This window comes from Melitaea cinxia, chromosome 18 (genome assembly GCF_905220565.1).
Source record: "Melitaea cinxia chromosome 18, ilMelCinx1.1, whole genome shotgun sequence".
NCBI lineage: Eukaryota > Metazoa > Arthropoda > Insecta > Lepidoptera > Nymphalidae > Melitaea > Melitaea cinxia.
Genome location: NC_059411.1, coordinates 13262361 through 13280158, shown reverse-complemented (window position 1 = coordinate 13280158; position 17798 = coordinate 13262361). Strand labels below are relative to the sequence as shown.

Sequence of the window (17798 nt, the reverse complement as noted above, 5' to 3'; positions counted from 1 at the left end):
TTACTATTCACATATAACTTTTAGAAATTTCAAATATAGGATATGACTGTAAAGAAGCAATTAGTTTGAAATTTATTTCATTATGTATTTTATCTTTAACAATTCTTTTTTAGACCGGTTAATGTGTAAAGTAGTGCTTCATCAAATAAGCTTAAACAAGGCATTTTACGTATATATGAATGTATTTCTGAACAAACACATTAAAATAAGAGAGTGAAAAAAAGATAGAGAGGGAGAAATTACAAATATAAAAATTTAAAATAATATTTGGTTTGCTGGAAAATTAAAAAAAACGACTTTAATTACATCGAAAAGTGATACAACGTCGATAGACGGGAAAATAGTCAAGTAAATACACGTTATTAAAGATTAATCCAAAATTTGTGATCAGATCTCGATGAAATTTAAATGTGACCACATGATAAACATCGGCTTTCGATTAAATTAAAAATCATCAAAATCGGAACACTCAGTATAAAGTTATGCGGATTTTCAAGGGTTTCTCTCCATTTCTCTGGAATTCCATCATCAAATTCCTTATCACGGTACTACACGTGAGATATTTTCTTTCCAACAAAAAAAGAATTACCAAAATCGGTTCATAAACGACGAAGTTATCACCGAAAATACACCCGTACCGTATATATAATATATATACGGTCGAATTGAGTAACCTGCTCCTTTTTTGAAGTCTGTTAAAAAATCAAACTCATTGTGTATTATTGATACAAGGATTTGTTCATTTAATACTTTATTACACACATTGAATACAATATTTGACATTTTTTTTAATAAAAATCGAGTAGCCGCTCTATCACTGAAAGTTTTTTCCTACAGACGATTGGTTGGTGTATAAATTACTCCTTACAAGGAAAATTTAATTATTATAAAAAAAATGTATGCAAACTAAGTACAAATTATGGATTTTAATGAATACAGCACAAACGAAAAACCAAATGACGAAACTAGACTTGATAACGTCTCTAAAGTAATCCTCAAAGTGTACTCTGCGTAAATGGTAAAATAACATAACTCAGAATAATACCATCCAACTAAGCTAAAGAAAATAAAGATACATTTCTTTGAGATGCGAAACGTCGAGAAATCTTGTATTAACCATAACTTTGTTGTTCTAGTTATTCGATTCCAGTGTGCTCTATTTCTTGTCGCTGTGAACATTTTACTATTAAGTTTGACCACAGATTATAAGAAAAACCAAATCAGAAAATTAGGTCCAGCGATGTTAATTTCAGTTAACATTTGCTAATATTTTGTTTTAATTTACAAGTCAAACGGTAAACAAGCATAGCACTCACCTGATGGTAAGTGATTAACCATAGCTTGGAGACGCCTGTAACAAAAGAAATATTGCAAGCGCATTGCCAACCCTACCCCCAATCTACCCCAGAAGCTCTGGCCACCTCACTCACAACAGGAACACAACACTGTCCGAAAACAGTAATATTTAGCTGTGATCTTCTTAAGGTCGAGGTACGTCTCCACTCAAGTTGCTTCAGATCATGAGCAGGATATTTCCTGCTGCAGCCTACCTCAGTGAAAATTGAGGTGTAAGATATTGGTTCTGAAACATAAAAAAATAATTTACATCGACTAGTAGCGTACAATACATATCGACGTAGGAAAACATATTTGCTGTAAGTAGACATATTGCAATTGTTCACCAGAGCCAAGAAACTTTATTGATTTCGGAAAAAAATTAATAGTGTCAGACCTATCCATGATATTGCTACCATTTTTGAAACATAGGTTTATTTAGCTGCCAGACACTATTTGCAATGTAAATTTTTTATCCAAAGTTACTATAAGTATATGTTTGGCTAGTTACAGCAAACAGTTTTTTAAATCACCTACCTTTAAAATGCTGTAACTAAGGAAGAAAAATGTACGCGTAGATGGAAATATTATTAATTTACAGGCGGTAAATATGCTGTATGTAGTAAATTTACTTATTTGGGTACTGCAATTCAAAATGTTAGATTCAATTTATAAGTATGATTAGATCTAGAAATGCAGTGAGTCAGTCGGTAATGTAATGTTTGGTTGAAAAAAAATGTCGTTTACCATTTGTAAGAAAAATGTGGTCTTTTGAATTGTTGAAACAAAATTTGAAACTCTAAATAAACTGCCGGAAGTTCGTTTCAACAATACGATGAATTAAAAAAGTATTTTTCTCTTATATATAAGAGATAAAACGTAAAAAAATAAAATATTCAATATAAAAAGTAAGGCCCTAAAACTAGTTAGGAATGCAAGATGTAAATAAAAACATTGTATCCAATCAAAGAATGTTTATTTAAAATAATTTAAAATAAATGTTTATTAAAAAACAGAAACTTAGTGCCAATTTGCCTCATTTTATAGAACGAAAGATATAACAAAATACAATTATAATTGAAACTTAACATGAAGACATTGTGTTCAATCAAAAGCATATTTAAGGAAAAGTAAATAAACCATTGATATTAAAATTATGCTATCGCGAATCATTCACATTTTTTTTTCAGTCATCTTCATCGGTTTCAGGTAAACAGTCATTTGTTTTACAGCTGTACTTAAAACCTAAATATTCTTTGGCGTAAATATTTGGAATCACTTTTTTCTCTACTAATTTTTTTAAGTCATTATATTTTTGTTGGGATATTGGTAACTTAGTCAAATATAAATTTGATTTCGGCATTGCACTATTGAGGCTGCTCAATTGCACTTCAATTGTTTCAGTTTGTGGCAACATTGAGTTTTTCACATACATCACATTTGGTTTACACCTTTTAAATGTAACCACACGCATCTTTGAAATATTGATTCTTTGGTTTTTCTTAAAAGTATTATTTGTTATTTCTTCAAATCCCATAAAATTTGTTCCTTCAAGTGTGGTTACTTTGTAAGGAAAGGGGTTCTTCCTGGCTATTTCTACAATAGTAGGCCATTGAGATGGATTGATTGGATGGAGAGATTGGATGGGTTGAAGATTCCAAAAATAGTTAAATAAATTTATACGCCGTTCTTCGGTTATGTTTTCACAGTTATTTCTACATTTTTTGCCAGTACATGGGTTTGGTTTCATTTTTTTTTCCTCAATAGATTTTCCTTTTCTAGTTAAATATTGTTTCCCTTTTTCCTTTTTTTCTTCATTTTCTTTTTTAATCAACGCTTTTGTTTTATTTTTTTCTATATTTATATGCCTATGATTTGTCTTTGTTTTTATTTTGTCTTTATGTTTGCCTTGCTTGTTCTTATTTCTTTTTGCAGTTTTAGTGTGTTGATCTCCATCTTCCATCTCATCAGATGACTCTTCCTCTTCACTCCAATCTGTTGAGTCATCTGATGCAAATGCTTCATTTAATAATAACGTATCCACATCGTCCACATAATCAAGATAACATTTATCGAAATTTAGTTTTTATTTGCATCTTTTAGGATTTATCCTTCTGGTACCTCTGTCCTCTGTTATCTGTATTTTGTTTGTTTCAGGGGCTGGTAAACTACTTCGAAACTGTATCTGTACCAGGTTGCTGTCGCTCGTTCTAGGGAACATTGATAGACTTGGAGATCTTATTGGCACTATATTGCTCTCAATTGTAGAACTGTTTTCAGGAATAAATTGCATCTGCACAACGCCATTTGTAGCAGTACTTATGCCAGGAATCAGAGAATAGCTTGAAGATGATACCTGCACTACGTCGCTCTCAATCGCAAAACTCGTTGAAGGTACTAGAGATGGACGCCGAAACTGTAGCACGTTACTTTGAGTAGCAACTAGAGATGGGCCTTGAAGTTGCGTTTGCACGTGGCTCTCTAATGCTGCACATGTTCTAAGACCGGAGGGTAGACTTTCAGGGTCCATCAATTTTACGTTGCTTTCGATCATAGCTCTCTTCTCAGTAGCTGGTGATTTACTTTGAGGCTGTTCCATATTGCTCTCAACATCACCACTTAATTCTGGGATAGAATAGAGACGTTGGGTTTTGATTTGCTTACCATCATTCTCAACTGAAAAGTAGGCTTTACAAGCTGTTAAATGTGGAATACTTTCATCCAAAACATCTTCATTCTCGACGGTTACAGTAAAATCTAATTTAGCGTGGTTTGTAATACATGTTTCGTGGGTGATTTGGCAATCTTTATGCAAGTCTGTTGGGATTTCCTTCAAGCCCGAAGCTTGAAGCGGTGGCGGTATAATTTGTCTTAATATATGGTCGGTTGCAGCTATGTATTTTTCTGGGTTTCGAAAAGTTGGAGTCAATTCTTTGCTACTAGTCATGTCCTTTTCCAAATTCCATGTATGTCGTGGTGTCGTTTTGCAATTGTTTTGCGAAAAATTATTAGATTCATCGGTCTGTGATTTTATTGTTTTGTTGTTCAATTTCGACGGAATTAAATTGCCTTGTAGGTATAGTTCGTTTCTTAATATTTGTATTTTAGATTTCTTTCTTGAATGCTCTTCAACAATGTCTTCTTGAAGAGGTCTCAATTCGTCCATCCATTCCCTGCGTTTCGCCATCTAAAATAAGCAATGCAGCTTTAAAAAAATATCTTGTTACTCTCGTTGGTCTATTGATTGTGATTGCTGATTATAGGTCATGAGGTTCCGGTTTCGATTCCCGGCTATGTCAAAGTGTAATATGTGGTTTTACTGTTGTGAAACTACCTCAATTGCAGCTCGTAACCGGGTTTGTGCTCGTAGTATATTGGTTGGTTCGCCACCAGTCACATTGGAGACTAAATACGTCGGTGAAATGCCTACTCCGTCAGGGATTATAGGTGTAACGATATTCATAAAAAAATCTGTAGACGGACAAGTAAATTGATCATTTTTATACTTTGAAACTACCTAGAAAAAATGCTTAAACCTAATTATGGCAAATTACAAATATTTTTGCTTGTATCAGATAGATTCGATTAAGATACAATACGTAATTAATAATTATCGACACTTAATAATAATTATTCGGAAAATTTACTTACGTTTTCGTGATATAATACTCAGGTTCAATCTAAATCACGCCACTTATTACGGATACTCAGCACACACGACGTTTCAAATCAAATGCCACGCTTATAATGAGACAATAACAGAATGTCGTACAAGGAACAAAGGGTGCGGGCGGAGCCGGTAGCGATGCGGTAACACCGACACAACTTCAAAGTACTATCATTTTTTCAATGGCGTAACAGTAAAATGAATTGATAAATGATTTATCAAAATGCATTATCTCAAATTTCTAAAAAATCACAGGTTTTTAAAATGCCTTATGTGGTGTGAGCTTTTAAAGCAAATACGTGATGATTTGCTGTAAATAACAAAAACTAAGACTGTAGGTTAAACGAATGTAAAAATCACACGCCACAAAAATGCTGTAAGTAGCGTTAAGTTTTTAAATGGGAAGAAGTAAGTATTTGTAAAGCAAAAAATGCAGTCTTTCTTTTGCTGTAAGTACAAAATGTCTAAAATGACTAGATTTTGGTCTACATACAGCATTTAATCTTGCTAAAAAAAATATAAGTACGGGCGTTTTCAACGGCGTATGTAATTTTTTTTTCATCGTAGAGACACACGACCCGGGTCATTCGATGCGGCTTTTTTTTCTGATTCCAATGGTAGTAAAAAGTCACTTTAGGTATTTTGTCTACTTACAGCAAATATGCTTTCCTACGTCGATATTATTCAAGGTGGCTCAAAAACTATTTATCAGGACTCAAATCTACAGGAATCAGCACAGAATCATATTATAAAAAAAAAACGCAGAACAATTACGAGCCTTATACACCAGCGGTCACGGTTGCGATCACCGTATATGAAAAATGTTTGTTCAGGCCATACAGGTGTGTGTCGTCTGGGCGGTTAAATGTCAAGTGGTTGTTATTTTCTTATTTTTATTTGTTAGGATCTGAAAATGATAATCATTTTTATGAAATTTTGATTCTATCAAACTGGTATAGCATATTAGATTTTTGCCAGAGAACATTCGTACAGTGTGCGGGCAATCGACTTGCTCGTTTTTCTTCAACTCGCTACAAAACTTATAAATGAGTTACAATTTTTTTTTCACATCAAAACATTTTGCAAACTGTGAACTAAATAACGTTTACTTCGAAAGATTGGCATCACTTCAGTAAACAATTTATTTCTTCATTAACTTACGATATTGATATAAATATTGAAGTAAAACTTCTCTACGCTTGACTTGAGGAGTAAGCCGGTGAATGTATAACGAGAGCATTATGAAAAGTGTGATTGGGTGAGGCGAACGGAGGAAGAGAGAGAGAGATGCGAGGACCCATTTTCTTTCTCTCTTTCTCTTATAGCCAGTTTCGTTTCGTTTCGTATATCTAAGACACAGTGTAAGCCTTATTTCTAAAGAAGTTTTACTTCAGTCGTGTGGTCTAAAATAAAAAATCGAGTATGCTTTATATTCTATTTTTTATTTTATTTTAGATAACTTCTATAAATCTAAACACTTTTTTCAAACATCGTTATAATAATAAAGACTTTTCTTGTAAATGATATTAATAATTTGATTTATGATCATGACTTTTTTCTGTTTGACTTGAGGGCTGACTAGAAAAGCATGCAATTAGACATTAGGACTACAAAACCAACTGATTACATAAATTGTCAAAAAAGTATTACAAGAAAAAATTAATGTAAATTATTTTGTAAGTTTTATTATTCGTCCTTGATAGGTATTTTTATTCTTTTAAAAACTCTATTATAATACTCGTATCGCTATTAGTTATTAATAAAAATATTTTGATGTATATTTTCGATATTTAAGACCAAGTGTTGTTTATAATTCATTTTAATCAATTACAAAACTAAAAATACCAAATGTTTAGTAATTAGTTTTATTTATTTATTTAAATTTACACAATTATATATTAAAAGAGCTTATTATGTAAGAAGCTTTTTAGTATATAAAATATTAACGACAAAACTCTTTACAGTTTCGATGGACATTCAACAACACTGCGAATAGTAACGAAGTTAGCGACACATACGTTTCAAGATCGGGCACAAGTTCCACGGTGACCTACACGCCACACACAGAGATGGACTACGGTACACTCCTTTGTTGGGCACATAACAGAATTGGAAAACAAAGAGTGCCTTGCGTTTATCACATAATTGCTGCAGGTAAGTTGTACAAGCTGTTATTAAGTAGTAGCATGATAAACTCAAAAGGTAAGTATACTACTAATCTGTTACCTCAAGAAAAACTAATAGTCCAAGTTTGTGGAAACATGCCTTGTTTGCAACTACGCGTAAAATTGCGATACGGCTCAGCGTATTTGAAACATCATATAATTTGTTATTATTGTCGAACCCTATCGAGTTGCATTTTAATGTTTCTTATATGGTAGTCTAAGATACTAAATAGCGATTAGTGAAATATGAAAATGTTATAAAATTTCTGCTGAAATGCTTCGACTTTCATAATCAAGAGTAAGTTTTACTTTGAACAAAAAAATTTGTATTGTGACACTTACAAGTTTTACTTTTAATGAAAAATTCGTATTGTGAAATACGCTTACACAAAATTCATTCATAATGATTTTGTTCTCGTAAATGTTGAATAATGTTATAACATTAACTTAAACTTAGATCTTACAAAATAATTAGGTTAATATAATTCTCTCTTCATCATCAAGCTGTGGAAATTAGTCATAGACAAAATGTGTGATAAATATATTCTGCTCATTAGATATGCCATATTCTCGCTTGATTTAACATCAATGATCGGATTCGGTGCCAAGTATCACTCCAAAAGAATTGTATTCTTCTCAAAATACATTAGGAGAAATCGATAGTATAACAAGTAAGAAAGTATTGATGTCATGTCAAGATAAAAGCTATAGACACACAGATATATGTATGAACAGTAAAGATGGTGTAATCTTTAATTGGACCATTAATCAAATTGTTTGAAATACTTTCATTTAAGATAGATAAGTGCTGTGTGGCTACGGCACTAAAGAATTTAGCCACCCCCTCTCTTCCCGTGGGTGTCGTAAGAGGCGACTAAGGGATAACAAGGTTCCACAACCACCTTGGAACTTAAGAAGCCGACCGATGGCGGGATAACCATCCAACTGCTGGCTTTGAAATACACAGGCCGAAGACAGGCAGCAGCGTCTTCGGTGCGAAAAAAGCCAGTACTGCGGTCACCAACCCGCCTGCCCAGCGTGGTGACTATGGGCAAAACACATGAGTTCACGTTATTTTTGGCGTAAACTTGTGGAGGCCTATGTCCAGCAGTGGACTGTATAGGCTGTAATGATGATGATGATGAAGATAGATAATGCGACTATCATTTTGAGATTTCCATATTTATAAAAAAATTGTCGACATTCTAGATACACAACTTAATCTATATCAATATATAATGGCCGTGAAATATCTACGAACAGATTAATCACGTTCGAAGTATTTTTAAGTCTTGAAACATTATGCGGAATTTTATAGCTTATAAGTTTCCCAAGTAAATTGATGATAATATTTTCTTCTCTTCTTCAGGTTAAAATGGCTTTCAATGGTGCCAAATGAGCACATATGATTTCGCCAATGTCACGTAGAAAAGATAATATTTTAATACATACTACATTGATGACAACAATATTTTTATTACATAATAGCATGTAGACACGTAAAAATTAATAAAAAATGTAGAGAAACTTGTTTTCCATTGTTATTCTTCTCTATAATTGTTACAAGTCTAGACAAATGTGTCTTAACAAACATTTGTTTACTAGGTCGACCTGATCAAGTTCACAATTGCACGGTTGTGAATGCGTCACTCACTTCGTTCGGAGTTCGTTGTTCAGAAGGATTCAACGGTGGAATGCCACAGTCTTTTTTACTCGAAGTTAGAGAAATTGTCACTCAGGTAAAGCATGATTCACAATTATACTTGGGTTGATTTTAAATGCAATATATTTCTGATTATTTATGGTCACTCATCGTGTTCTAAAACTCCATTAAGGAGATCAATGTGTATATATCTAACTGAGTTATAGTGGGAAATAGCGTGCTCAAAATTTGGAACAGCCCTACTTAGGTATTACCTCGACCTTACAGAAGATCACAGCAAAATAATACTGATTTCAAGCAATGCTGTGTTTTTGTGATGAGTAAGGTGACCAGAGCTCTAGCGGGATTGGAGTTTTCAACGCCCTTGCAATGTTTTTAGTATTGCAGGCGTCTATTAGGCTACGGCAATCGCTTACCATCTGGTGAGCCGTACGCTTCCTTGACGACCTAGTTGTATAAAAAAAATAACGTATTATATGACAAAAAAAAAGTTAAATTTCAATTAATATTACAAATCAAGCCATTTGATACTTTTGCGTGTAAAAATTAATAATAATATATATTATAATAATTGTTTTTATAATTCTAACAGGAAATAGTCGCTAACGTGTCCAGTGCAGTTCCTCGGTTCACGGCTGTTGGTCTCGTACCAGGACGCGTTTACGCAGCAGCTGTCTTAGCATATAATGCTAAAGGGAGAGGAGATCCTTACCCCCTGAGGGCTAGCACTTTGAGGCCTCCAGAAAAACATCACGTCCATGATAAAAGCCTTGGTAAATTATACGATGCTTAATTTTTTTTCCTATAATTATTAATATTTAATATAAATTTTCTCCTACATACTTCTTACTAACTGTTCGATATGTCATAAATATAGCTCTTTTTGAAGAGGGTTTAATTTTTTACAAATATTTATTTAAACTTTATATTGCAATTATCTAATGGTAAAAATTTCATTACTGCTGGGATCAGGGATTTGAATTAAGGGGTCGGCATAAATCAAACCCGCAGTTTTTAAGTTGCTATTGTATCCATAAAATAAAAATAAACTATAGATACGGTTTTTAAACTAATTTTACCTTTAGCGGTCTGAGCTATCGGTTAATTTTAGAACATTATCCAACAGATTTACCAAGAACTGCCTTCCAAATGTCTGGTGCGATGTCAGCCGCGGTTGGAGGTGGTGGGGTTCTTATGGTGGTACTGGTGCTTTTCATGATCGCTGTCAGACAGCGTTGTGCAAAGAGAAAGCCAAGGTCTGGTCCTCCTCCATCACAACCAGCGTCTCCAGATAAACTGCGAGAGAAAGACGATAGTGAGAGTGATGACAGAAACCCTGATATAATACCATCGGATACTGACCATATGCAGGTAATAAAAACTTATCATACAGAATTTTCCAGTAATATTATAAGTTATTTAGCTCTGCATTTACTAATGTTTTATTTCTTAATTTTGTTCTCAAAACATTTCTATGTATTTGTCCACGAGAGAGTATTAATATAGACAAGGTACTTTCAAAAATGAAAAGTAACGTTATTGCCATTTCTAATACAAAATTCTAATGATTTCAAATTTTTAAGGGCAATAATAACCTGAAATAAATACATATAAATACAAATTCACTCTCACACTTTATCGTTTTGTATATTCATTTACAAAGTAATAACGTCACTTAAGATAGTATTTCCACTCTTATCAACTAATTTAAATGTCAATAAAAAATAATAAAAAATCAATACCTGTACTTGCTACTAACGTTTATTTAAATATTCATTTACGAAAAATCATAGAATTTCTTGTCTGGTTTTCTTAGATCTTGTTGCAACTTGCTTATTTGAAATACTAATTCGCATTTTGTTTTTTTTTTAATTTTTAATTTTATTTAATATTTGTGTATTTTTGTAGAATATTTTGCAGTTCAAATTTAAATTTAATAGAATTTTTAAAACGCTTAAATGCATTTTTATATACTTAAATAGATATCTTGAATACCTCCGAATGAGTTATTTACATATACTACACATATAGTTTACACATATGTGTGTGTACACTACTCGTAGTACTAATATTATCGTTACAACATTTTCAATGTGAAAGTAGCTTGTATCATGTTTTTATACAAAATATGGTGAAGTGTGGATATTTGTATTGTTAACTAAATCTAGGATACTACGTATTTAATTTACATCTAGATGGACTACTACCGACAGCAGCAAGTGTCGACAATTTCGCCCCCCAGCAGCAGGGCGCGCGGCAGTATCGCAGGCGTTCGCGGTAGCCTGCCCGCCTACTGCGCGTTACGTACCGCGCCGCCTGCTGACTCTGTGAGTAAGATGCAGATGCCATCACTAACTAGACACATGACATTTACACAAAAGACAAACGATTCTAATCCTACTGATAACCCTAAAATGTAAAGAAATTGCCTCAATAATGATCAACATGTCTAGAACAAAAATCCACTCCGAATTTAGGATTTATCCAAAGCATAAAGATAATAAAAGAAGTATAAAATATTTTTATGACCAATTACGGTTACTCAAATGTTTTAAAGAAATTCAAGCTATGGTAATGTCGGTAATAATTTAAGATATAATCACCACATTATTTCTGTTTACAAAGTTTCATAATCCTGAGGAAGCGTGAATGGCGGAATTAAGTCAAATTCTGGCAGGATATTTGGTAGTACATTCGTGTGCAAATTATATTATAACAATATAGAGATTTTATATAGATTACTTAAATAGTTGGCGAGTTAGGTATCAGGATTGTTGGAAAGAAATTCTTAATTAGCTTTCAAGTCTTTTTTCAACTCATTGTACTAGACAATCTGTTAATACCTTCAATCTGAGGTGCTAAAAAAATTATAAATTTTTAAGCTTTCGCAGTCTCTATCAACATTTTCACTTACATCCGAATAAGTTAAAGAGTTTATTGCAACTTAGCGTGATTGTCATTTTAATATTCCCAATTATTTGATGACTTTGCAGACGCCATAGTCATAGACGACTCACTATTATACAATGAATATAACAATGAGTCACTCGAATAAACCAACAATCACTTTTTTGTATTTTAATAGCCATTAATTTTTCTGTCATGTACATAGATTTAATTGTTACCTATTGTTTAATAAAACTTGTTTTTTTTTTACAAAAAATTGTTTACAATATTCGTAAAAATAATACTTTTCAATAAAAAATATTGCTACAGCTAACAAGGTTTATCGGGACAGATGTCTGGATGAAAAAAATATACCCGATGAAAATTTGTTACTTGTTGTTTTTTATTATTTCAATAGTATTTTGTTTTTAAAAACTTACATCTTTCGTAACTATATTGGAATAAAAGTTAAATTGAAAAAAAATATTCTAGCAATTGTAAAATTTCTAAAATACTTGTGAACTTTTGTTACTATTTATTATAAACACAAAAGCTTAAATGAGAAGAAGTGTACTAGTCGATTGAAAAACAATTGGATACATTTTTTTCGAAGATAAACTACAGAATGAAAACAAAATTTTTTCGTTGGAAAAATGCTCGAAAATAATGGGAAAAAGTCAGCTAAACTTTAAAAATAATAGAACTTAAGAAATATGTCAAAGGCCTTATATAAAGCATTTACAAAAAGTTTTTATTTATCATTTGTAACCCAGAGAAGATATATTCTTGGGTACATTATTTATATATTATGTCAAAATGTGTACAACAAATTTTATTATACACAAATTAATTCTTATGTAAAATTCTAGACTCCACCGCCGGGTATACCGCCTCCAGTGGGCTTCGCGAGCGGGTCGTGCACGTTACCCCGCAACACGGGTACAAACGAGCGCTGTATCCCACTACAACACCTGCGCACCTTGCCCCGTGCGCACCCGCACCCACACCCCCACCCCCACCCCCACCCGCACCCGCACCCCCCGCGCGACACGCCCCTCTGACAGACCACGCAGCTCTAGGACATGTAAATAATGCTCAATTTTAACGGACGTATTGTAAGGTAAGACTTCGGCTGTTTCGGATAATGTTTTGTATTGTTTGCAACGAAATAACGTTAATACGTGTTGCTGTGAGGAGTTTGAACTTTCATTGTAAATATATTGTAAATTATTTTAGTCTTTAATATATTGTCGATACTGTTTTTTTACTATTAATTTTTATTTTACGATGAAAATTAAATTAGTTGTATTTCCGTTTAGAAGATATTAATTCGTTGTATAATTTATTTAATAATATTTATTCTTTATTATAAAATAATCGTTTAAGATTCTGTTATAATTAAGCAATTAGTGTTTGTTTGCAAAGATTACGTAGTATTGTTGTGTTTACTAAGTAAATTGATTAAAATGAGATTTCGATATAATTGAAAACAATGTCTGAAAACGCCGAGACCATCTTGCCTAATTTTAATAACCTAAATAGTTAGGATAAACGAAATATTGGACTTTGTTACGATTTGTTTGTAAATTTACTGTAAATATCATCGATTTCACGATTAATCTAGATTATAATTATGAATAAATATTAATTTGAAATACGTAATCATTTTAAGTGATTTAATAAAATAAATTTCATAATATTTTGTTTATATTGGAATAAAGTTTCTAGATTAATTTGTTAAATTAATTTTCAATGGTTGTGAAATTCATAAATGTCATGTAAAAAAAAATAACGCATAATCAACTGGTTTTTAATTTAATAATTACGATTAGAGTAGGTAACGGAAATAATGTTTAATTAAAATATATAAATAAATGAATTTGTTAAACGAGTCGTGAGGGAGAAAAGTCTGTAATGGAATCAAATTACGTTTCATACTTTTTTCCTAACAATTTGTACAGTCGAAGACGATTAATATAATCATAATCACGAAATTGTGATAATATGTTAAACTCATTATCGATTGTAGAGGTCTCAAATTATATTGTGATGTGAAATTTATGTACAGATATGAACGTAACTTATTGGTCGTTTAAAATAATTTACCTAACTCTGGTTTTGCCTACTAACGATAGTACTCGTATTTGACACAATATGTATAAAACTTACTCAAAAATTCTATCTCGAGTAACCAAATTCAGAGATAGATAAAGTATTGAAACTGGCCGTATGTCAACCTAGAAGGTCTATCACAACAATTTTAATATGAAGAAAAATGTAATAGAAATGACGCATCTCAATTATTTTTTGCATGCTATTACATAATACCTATTAACAAACATGCTAATGCACTGTTGTGGTTCTGACAAACTCTATCAGTTAGTTATGTGAAAGATAAACTTTTGTTGATGCTGGAAAATGCACTTATTCTGTATATTATCTAACTTAACCCTTAGTACCGTAGCTGAATTTTAAGAAATGGTTGCACAGGAAACGAAATTGATCATCTACTATCTGGCCACGGAGTGCAAGTATACAAGATTTTTCTTTTAATTAATTTATTCATTTTAAATTTATACGTTTATATAATAAAAATAATTGCTTAGATTTCCTGTGTACTTGAACACCGTATCCAGATATAATATGATATGTAATAAATTTATGTAAATTGAGACATCTACAAAATTAGTTTACAAATTTGTCCGTTAAGGAAGACTGTATATAAAACGTTAATATTATAAAAGTTTTGTATAATACAATTTGATATAATCTCATATGTTTTAAGACACGTTTTGATCTTTTTTATAAAATATTTGTTCGTATCAATATATAATAATAATTTTGAACTGTTAATATTAATAAATAATGATTTATTATTTATTATAAACGATTTTTGTTGAAAGAGTTGTTAAAATGTAAGTACACGGTGTCAGAGTTTATGGTATTCGTCGATGGTATTGTTCAGAATGTTGTATATATAAATTCAAAGTTGATTAAATATTAAATATAATTTACGTCAAATTCAACTAAACTAAACTTTTTTTTAAACTAAGTTTTTTTTATTATTTTAAGATAATTTTTTAAAATTCAGTCGCTATTTTATTTCCTTTGTCGCTAAAATGAAAGTAATCATTTTAATAAAAAAATACACACTTAACTCTCGTCTGAAACAACTTTAAACTTAAATTAAAATTAATTTTAACAAATTATTTGAAAGTAACTTATTTAATTTTATTATGGAAAATGTAGTTTGTGACGCCATCATTACGTCATAAAGATTAAGGTTTAGGGTTTAATATAATAATCATAATTTTATAGTAAGTTATTTATACAAAGTTTAGTACAATTTTTATACATTAATGGCATATTTTTTGTGGTTTTGATTTTTCATAAATAAAGTATTAATCTGAATAATACCATCGAAGTCTATTCACGGAGTAGTCCAATTTTTTATTTATTTATTCATTTACAAACTGATATTTAATATCTAATTATGTTACTAGTTAATTATTATGTTGTATCTAAATCTTTATAGAGAATTAAAATTAATTATGTTATAAAAAAGAAAATGATGAGATGTAAATAGTTTGAACGAAGTCTTTCTGTCGAAATGTCGATTTTCAGTGAAATATTGAGGAGCGAAAATAAACGAAAAATATTCTAAAACGTTAATTTGATGTTTTATTTTAAAATTCCTTTAAAAAATTAAACACGGCACCTAATTAATATTAAATACCTATACACAAAGTGGAATGTTCCTAAGGTAGCTAAACAAACATTAGATTCATTTGATAGTAAGCAGTTGCCGTAGCCTATGGACGCTTGCAACTCTATAAGCATCACAAGTGCGGCGCAGACACTACCCCCAAACCACCCAAGGAGCCCTGATCACCTTACTCACTACAGAAACTCAACTCTACTTGAGATCCTTATTATTTATTTAGCTGTGATCTTCTGTAAGGTCGAGATACTTCCCCAGTTGGTCTGCTCCAAACTTTGAGCGGAATATTTTATCCTGTGCTCTACCCCAAAACATATACAAGGCATTATGTAATAGTAAAGTAATTCATAAATATTTATAACTTTGTTTTAAATATATGAACATTAATTTGTAACACGTATAATAATTATTTACTCAGACTCGGAACTAGAATCGGAAAATAAATTGAAATTCACAATATAAACATTTTGCTGATGACAAAAATATATATTTAATCATTGCGGACTAGTATTTTTCATTATTTGCCATGTGAGTTTCCCCACCGTGCCTTGCATAACACATAAAGCAAACGGTCTCCGATCAAATAACCGATATCAATTGTTATTCTTGATGTATACTTATCCGTGAACATACAGTTAAGCGGAGTGGACTATTAATAGCAATTTCTATCAAATTTTCTCCATAAAGAAGTTTCCATTATCACCTTGTAGCAGAAATATAGTTTCATATTTTTTAAATAAAACACATGTCAAAATTAATAGGATCAAAGAGAGGGAATAAATAAACACACAACATCTTTACGAAATTTCATCGGAATACGAATAATCACACAATCTCCTAGACACACATATTACTGCAATAAAACAAGATACGAGAGACGCGACTAAGCTAGGTGTAGCCGATTTTTTGTTCCACATACCTCCTAAACCAAAGTAATCCGATGCTACGTATTCCGAGAGGATTTTTTTTTCAATATGCTTTTGGTTACGGAACGTATGTGGTGTGCGGATTCTGAGATACGAAATAATGTAGAGCGAAATAGCTACGTAACAGATATATGGTGATGGAATATTATCTATAGAAAATGTGTTTGGGAACGAAAATAAAAAGCACGCAACAAGCATTTATCACATTAATAATTTATTGTAGTATGATTTATTTATTTATACATTGCAAATTGTTTATTGACAAAGACATTAACAATCATTGTATTCACACGATCCACCTACTCGTAGTGGAGCAGCGTTGCGGATTAAGCTCCAATCCTTCTGAATGAAGAAAAAACTTATGCCAAGCAGCGGAATGTTACAAGCTGAACCGTGATATTAAAAAGGGAAAAATTTATATAATTTAGTTTTCAAATTTCTGAGTTTGTAAATTAAATGTTCCCTTACTGTGGCCAGGTATTTGTATAGATGTTCTAAGATCTTATACTGTTTATAGTAGCTCAATTTATATTAAAAGTCCTAATTTAGTAAAGCACAAAGTAAAATTATATAATTACATATTACATAAAGTGTTAAATAAATTACGTTATTATAAAGGTGATTAATGGAAAATAACTTATGACATACAAGTACAAAAGCGTAAACCAGACAAAAACACAGATTAACATCTAAGGCAGTTGCTATGACCATTGTGTGAGTGTATTGTGTAATAAGGCTACAAACAGAAATAACACGAGGAGGAAAATAATATCAATTTAGTAATTGTTAATAACTAGCTATAGAGTGAAGTTGCAATAATAGTTACGTCTTCTAAAATATCTCATTTCTGTTCAATTTTTTTTTTTACTTCTCATTCCGTTAAAACCTTCAAAAAGTTTTAGAAAACTTTAATGGAAAAAATTAGGTGAATCAGTCCTGCCATTCTCAAGTTTTGTGTTTAGGAATATTTTTAGTGATTCATTTTTATTTTACACTAGCTGTGTCCGCGACTTCCTCCGCGTGGAATTTAACAAAAAGTTATTTTTCAGTTCGCAGAGTTATAAAATAAATAAATTTCTAAAAGAAATGTAACCCAATTTACTCCTTATTACATTAGCTATCTGCCAGTGAAAGTCCCGTCAAAATCGGTCCGGCCGTTTCAGACATTAGCCGGAACAAACAGACAGATAAACAGACAGGCATACAAAAATGGTAAAAATTTTATTTTGGTATATGTACCGTGTCATCCATATACATTTAGTGAAAAGCGGTTATTTTAATATTACAAATAGACACTCCAATTTTATTTATTGTATAGATTAGATTAACACGGGTGAATCCCATGAAACGTTTAACTAAAATAAAGCGACTATATCTTTAAATAACACTATTTGAAAACTTTATCTATCAGAAACAAACAAGAAGATGGTCATTT

At 31.5% G+C, this 17798-nt stretch overlaps 1 protein-coding gene across 1 annotated transcript in view; it reads left to right on the top strand.

The window, feature by feature from the left end:
• LOC123662135 overlaps positions 1–12777 on the top strand; it is a 73254-nt gene extending 60477 nt beyond the window's left edge. Inside the window, exons 15-20 of the mRNA XM_045597020.1 lie at positions 6967–7156; positions 8773–8906; positions 9423–9603; positions 9957–10201; positions 11026–11157; positions 12586–12777. Of these exons, the coding sequence (XP_045452976.1) occupies positions 6967–7156; positions 8773–8906; positions 9423–9603; positions 9957–10201; positions 11026–11157; positions 12586–12777 (1074 nt within the window). The remainder of the gene's footprint in view (positions 1–6966; positions 7157–8772; positions 8907–9422; positions 9604–9956; positions 10202–11025; positions 11158–12585) is intronic.
• The last annotated feature ends 5021 nt before the right edge of the window (positions 12778–17798 follow it).